The sequence below is a fragment of a genome, unplaced genomic scaffold (genome assembly GCF_019419815.1).
Source record: "Pyrus x bretschneideri cultivar Hongxiangsu unplaced genomic scaffold, Pyrus_bretschneideri_v1 Contig38, whole genome shotgun sequence".
In the NCBI taxonomy this organism is placed as follows: domain Eukaryota; kingdom Viridiplantae; phylum Streptophyta; class Magnoliopsida; order Rosales; family Rosaceae; genus Pyrus; species Pyrus x bretschneideri.
Window position 1 is genome coordinate 565,409 of NW_025999701.1, and position 6,484 is coordinate 571,892.

Consider the following 6,484-nt stretch of genomic DNA (forward strand, 5'->3'; position numbering starts at 1 on the left):
TTTGATGATTTTTTACAGCTACACTCATTGACTCTATACGAATACAATGAATGAATTCGATCTTCAATTTAAAATATTTACACTAGTGGATACCATAAAATCTTATGTTATACTCGATGAAAGTATAAATAAGTGTGGATTTTTAAAACCCTCCAAATCTCATGAGCAATGTTATTTATTTGAGTGAAAAATTAATAATAATAAGTGTGAAAAATGTAATCACTCATAATGAAAAGCTTTACAACTTTCATTAAGGGGTCAACTCCGAAATTTAGTATGTATATACTAATTTAATATTATGTTTTACATTTTTTTGGGTCAAATTATGTTTTTCTTTTCATTTTTATTGATTTAAAATATAATGTTCTTAACGGGTAACGGATCGGGTCATATTACCTGATAATATTAACGGGTTGATTTCGGGTCGGGTCATATTACCCGTTTACTTTAACAGGTATTACACGACACGACCCGTTAAGCTATCGGGTATGACACGAAAACGACACGAACACGAGAAACACGACACGAATGCCAGGTCTACTTGTACTCTTGCAAGTGGTAAAAATCTTATCACATGGCTACTGTGGAACAAAAACAAGGGTTTGGAAGTAATAGATGAATGCTTGGAGGACTTATACATTGAGTTTGAGGTCTTAATTAAGATGCATTGAAGTGTGTCTAGTATGCATTCAAAAGCTTCCGGAAGACAGACCAGCAGTATCATCTGTGCTTCTCATGTTAAGCAATGAGGAACCAACATTGCCCCAACCAATGGAGCCTGGATTCTTTGTAAAAAGAAGTTCGATGGGCATTGATCCCTTAACGGGAGATGGAAGAAGCCATGCCCGAAATACTATTACTCTTTCGACCATGGTAGTAGATAATTGAAGCATCAAGAACCTTGAGTGATTAGTTATTGTGGTGAGCATGCCACTATCAGGCTATTAGCATTGAAAAATGCCTAATGGACAGTGAGTGGTAAACTTGTCGCGCAAGAAGAAACCTAACTTCTAACCAAGCCGCTGAACAGTGATTGGGCAACTTGTACGACTAATAGAAAACTTGTCTCAATAAGTGTCTGCTAGATCTTGTAATCGTATTGCGCACGACTAAGTTGAGTTTGCTTCTTTTTTTCTGGTTTTGGATTATGTGGTTTGATGGAGGAGCTAGAGTTGCTATCATAGTTGATAATGTAGTGATTTGGAAAGAGTCAAATATTTCAAGGGAGCTGAGTTTTGGAAAGAGTCAAATAGATGGATAAATACTTACATATACAAGACCAGTGGCATTCTAATGCAGTTCCGTATAAAATGGAGGACAAAATTTTGTTCTCCAAGTCAACAAGACTTGGTAAAGAAGAAAACAACACATAACGTAAACGTTTTTTTTTTTTTTTTTAATTTATTATTATTATTATTATTTTTTAATTTTATACAACCATACGAAGGATGAAGAAATTGCATATAAGATCTCGTGTGTAAAGGAGCTAGAACGAAACCAGCTTCGTATAAATAGGCACAAAATAAGAGTATTATGAAGATGTGAGAGATTATTTAAGTCATATGATCTATGCCAGGAAGAAAAAGTCCCACACATCTTTTATATACTATATCTCGAACTATATTTTCTATAAATTGCTCTGACCATGTATATAAATATGCAATATATATTATCTTTTTCCAATAGGCCATCTTCCGCATTTTCCTTGTCAATTATACTGTCAATACAAAGACTTTATTTGAAAATTAATATGTGGTGGGAAATTTTTTGAATGATGGACACACGTCAACAGACAATTGAAAGGCTGCTTCAACGAAAGTCCGTAAGGGCGGGCTTGGGTTTAGATAAGTTGTGTAGAGTAATGTACTTCTCCTCATTCAAGATTGAATCTCCCCTTCCGAGGTTTTGATGAATCGAGTGTAATTACCCAATCGTTTGTCAATAAAAAACCTGCAAGGTTCAAAGTAATCAGTCTCCTTCCCTCTTCTTGACAAACAACACAGATGAAGGGCCTTCCCTTTTTCATCTTCTTTGCCCCTCTACTCCAATTTTTAGTCTTACGATTGTCCACAGCAACTGATACCATATCTGCATCACAATCCATCAATGGCTCTAATACCTTAGTTTCTTCAGGCCAAAGCTTCGAATTAGGACTCTTCCAGGTGGGTAATTCTAAAGCCTGGTACTTAGGAATATGGTTTAAGAACTTACCACATACTGTTGTATGGGTTGCCAACAGAGAAAACCCTCTTCCGGATTCATATGGAGCCTTGACGTTAACCAAAAATGGAACTATGGTCCTTTTCGACCAAATGAACAACACTATTTGGTCCACCATTTCTTCCCAAATAGCAGAAAATCCTGTTGCACAGCTTTTGGAGACCGGAAATCTCGTTGTTCGAGACAAGGCTGCAACAGACTCCGAAAGTTATGTATGGCAAAGTTTTGATTTCCCATCAGACACTTCGTTACCAAAAATGAAGATCGGGTGGAACTTCAGAACAGGTCTTAACAGATTGTTGACTTCTTGGAAAAACGCTAGTGATCCATCTCCTGGAGAATATACTTATGGGATCGATCCTCTTGGATTGCCTCAACTCGTAGTTTCCAAAGGAACAGAGAAATTGTACCGCACGGGGCCCTGGAATGGTCTTCGATTTACTGGCTTTCCTAGTCCTTCAAACGAGCTCATTGTGAAACCGATCTATGTCTATGATGCCAATGAGTTATATTACATGTACATGGCTACTGATATTATGACAGGAGTAAAGCTTACTGAGTCGGGTTTAGCCCAGCGGGTGGTGCTCAACAGAGGGAGCACTGAATGGGCTGTTATGTATACTCTCCAAAATGATAGGTGTGATAATTACAGAGAGTGTGGAGCAAATGGTTTTTGCAAAATTTCCAATTCACCCCCTTGTGAGTGCCTGCAGGGTTATGTTCCAAAATCGCAGAACGAATGGGAGGTGCTTAACTGGACAAGTGGGTGCATAAGGGAAACATCACTGAGTTGCCACAAGGATGATGGGTTTTTGAAAGTTCCAAATGTGAAATTGCCGGACCTGTTGGATTTTCAGTTGAACAAGAGCATGAGTGTGAAACAATGTGAGGCAGACTGCTTAAAGAATTGTTCTTGTGTAGCTTATACTAATTCAGATGTCAGGAATGGAGGGAGTGGCTGCCTTATGTGGTTTGGCGACCTAATTGATATGCGAGAGTCCATTGAAGAAGCTAGCCCGGAACACATATATATTCGAATGCCATCTTCCGAACTAGGTAAATGATCAGTTTTCATTAACAATGTTATCTAGCTAGGTTCTGCAGCCCTATTTTATTAAGTTCAAAGATTTATTGCTTACAATTTGTATGTCACAATGCTATATTTAGTTAAAAAAATCCTTGTTTTGGCATCAATTTAAGCATGCCTAGTTGTAATACACCAAACTAGACCACAAGAGAATAATTTGTGAGATTTACTGAATAAGTCAGCATAATCTGTAATTTAATTTCTCAATGTTATTTACTACATGATCTTTAGGTAATTCCACTCAGAAGGATAAACGAGTAGTGCTGATCTCAGTCATACCTGCAGTTTCTGTGCTTCTTTTCCTGGGATTTACGTGCTTTTTGCACCTAATAATTCGGAAGAAGAGAGGAAAGAAAAGTGGTAAGCATGCATATACTTTAGAATTCAAATTCATCCTTTGATGTTGCTTTATATCATAATCTTTTCTTTCTCTTGTTTTTTCCATTTGAAAGGCTCAACATCTCCTAAGGACTTGGAATTGCCACTCTTTGATTTTGAGGAAATCGCAACTGCCACCAATAACTTCTCGTTCAGAAACAAACTCGGAGAGGGAGGGTTCGGTCCAGTTTACAAGGTAACAACGTTATAGCTGACGTACTTATACGAACTGAACTAAATATTTTCCTCTAAAATTTCAGGGGAGCCTAGGACAAGATGAACTAATAGCAGTCAAGAGACTCTCAAAAGATTCCGGACAAGGTATCGAGGAGTTTAAAAATGAAGTTACGATGATAGCCAATCTTCAACACTGGAATCTTGTGAAACTTTTGGGATGCTGCATTGAAGGAGAAGAAAGGATACTTATCTATGAGTACTTGCCAAACAAAAGCTTGGACTGCTTTATATTCGGTCTAACACTCTCTCCTTCTTTCAGATTAATTACGCACCTAAAATTTGATTTTACTACTTTGTAGTGCAGTTTATGGAACTAAACAGTCCAATGCAGCTCTCTTTATATCGTAGAGGAGGAAACTTGAACAAAAATTAATTCATGTGCAGATCAAAACCAAAAGGTGCTTCTGAATTGGCAAAAGCGATATGACATTATCATGGGAATCGCACGAGGACTTCTCTACCTCCACCAAGACTCAAGAGTAAGAATCATTCACCGGGATCTCAAGAGTAACAATATCTTACTTGACCATGAGCTGAACCCCAAAATTTCTGATTTCGGAATAGCAAGGATTTTCGAACGCAATCAAACCGAAGCGAAAACAAAACGTGTAATTGGAACATAGTGAGTTATACTAACATAGACCATGAATCTTCATTTCTCTAACACAAAGGAAATGTCTTCAATGGTACTTAAGTAATGTGTTTTTGCATGTAGCGGATATATGTCTCCGGAGTACGCAATTGATGGGAAGTTTTCAGTGAAATCCGATGTTTTCAGTTTCGGAGTGCTTTTGTTAGAGATAATTAGTGGCAGAAAGAACAGAGGATTTCATCATGCAGATCACAATCACAGTCTTTTGGGACATGTAAGTATTTTATGCTTAATTATATTTGTGTCCTACTAATATCGAACTCTCATTTTTTCATGTGTTTTGCTAAATCAATTTAATTTTCAATTATTCCAGGCATGGCTACTGTGGAACAAAAACAAGGGTTTGGAAGTAGTCGATCCATGCTTAGAGTACTCATGTGTTGAGTTTGAGGTGCTAAGATGCATTCAAGTGGGTCTACTATGCGTTCAAAAGCTTCCAAAAGACAGACCAGTAATGTCATCGGTGTTTCTAATGTTAAGCAATGAGGCAGCGATATTGCCACAACCGAAGGAGCCTGGTTTCTTCACAGAAAGAAGTTCCATGGACATCGAAGATACCTTAGCTGGCAAAGGTAGAAGTCAGACAGGAAGCACAATCACCCTTACAACAGTGGAAGCTAGATGATTGACACATGTAGACATGGATTCGTACTTCCTGGTATTTTGACATGGATGCTGATTCATTTGCGTTTAGTCAGTAACAGAAAGACTTACCTGAGTGAGAGGTTGATTGAGAAATATAAAATCTGAAATTTTATTGACTTAGTATTGTTTATTAGAACTGTAAGAGTAAGGCCAAATAATTCAATTGCACATTTTATCATAAAGTTAAAGCATTGATTGTAATGTCAAATAATTCAATTCTAAGACTGAAAATAATTCGATTGCACTATTTTCTCTGCAATTTTTCGTTTTGACAAGTATTTCCTCCATATTTCAAACCAACCAGGTAGCATCCCTTTCCGATGCCAGCACCGCGTAGGGCAAGGGACTTTGACGGCCAAGAGCTTGCAGCGGGCATGAGAGTCATACATGTCAAGCGACATGGCCTGGTAGGAGAAGACATCCTATGTTCAACAACTTGGGAGTTGGGGACTCCTTCGTAGGAAACTCATACTAGGTTACTAGTGATTGAAATGCTAGTAGTCAATACGGGCCCGGAAACTGAAATGCTGGTAGTCAATACGGGCCGGGCCATCTTCACATTAGTTGAAATTGAAATGCTAGTAGTCAATACGGGCCCAGAAATCTGAATTAAGGGCCGATTAGGGTGTGATTGGTGAGTGTTGTCACCAATGACGCAAGACATTCATGTTGCTTCAATCCTTGTCATGATTGTCAAAGTTTCATAGAGACGGGCTGCGGCACACATCGATACTTCCCCACCTGATCACTAGTGCAATCAACAAGTGTATGGTAAGGGAGTTATGTTTTTTTTTTTTTCTCTTTTCGTTTTTATGATAAGGGGGTTCAGTTAAGTCACATAATAGGCAGCCTAATTTGATATTGAATTCGTCATCCACGAGATTCGAACCTAAGACTTCTCACTTCCAAGTGAAAAGAAATATCATCAGACCGTAGTACTGAATGACAACAAAATGGCACTTCAATACATAAGAATAGTGCGAGAATTTATCAACTATCTTTTTTCTAAAGAATCATTCAAAGTGGAATGGCATGGGAAATGAAATGTTAGTAGTTCTTATGCCTCAAGTTATATACTTGTATATATATGTGTCTTGCGATATCAACAATTCTCATAATTCTACATGGTATCCTGAAAAAAAAGTCTAAATTATCAAGGAGAGAAGCCGGCTGCAAAGGCCAAACATTAAGGTCCAATACTTCCCATTTTCTGGCCAAACAACACAGAATGAAGCCCTTTCCTTTCATCCTCCTAACCTCTCTAC

The 6,484-nt window shown here is 37.9% G+C and overlaps 1 protein-coding gene across 2 annotated transcripts; it reads left to right on the forward strand.

Moving 5' to 3' along the window:
* The first annotated feature begins 1,761 nt into the window (after positions 1-1,761).
* Positions 1,762-5,466, forward strand: LOC103946541 (G-type lectin S-receptor-like serine/threonine-protein kinase At4g27290). 2 transcript variants are annotated; one of them, XM_009357259.2, is made up of 7 exons: positions 1,762-3,276; positions 3,593-3,667; positions 3,760-3,881; positions 3,946-4,156; positions 4,307-4,544; positions 4,638-4,788; positions 4,888-5,466. In XM_009357259.2, exons 1-7 carry the CDS (start codon positions 2,004-2,006, stop codon positions 5,197-5,199), a joined length of 2,382 nt encoding a protein of 793 aa, XP_009355534.2. In that variant the 5' UTR covers positions 1,762-2,003; the 3' UTR covers positions 5,200-5,466. The 2 variants fall into 2 exon arrangements, with proteins under 2 accessions (XP_009355534.2, XP_009355533.2); XM_009357258.2 differs by having other exon boundaries at positions 1,806-3,276; positions 3,539-3,667.
* The last annotated feature ends 1,018 nt before the right edge of the window (positions 5,467-6,484 follow it).

Coding starts and splice junctions, on each gene's coding strand:
- LOC103946541 (XM_009357258.2), top strand. CDS start 2,004: ATGAAGGGCCTTCCCTTTTTCATCTTCTTTGCCCCTCTACTCCAATTT. Junction 4,545..4,637: donor AAACGTGTAATTGGAACATA/GTGAGTTATACT, acceptor TTTTGCATGTAG/CGGATATATGTCTCCGGAGT. Junction 4,789..4,887: donor ATCACAGTCTTTTGGGACAT/GTAAGTATTTTA, acceptor CAATTATTCCAG/GCATGGCTACTGTGGAACAA.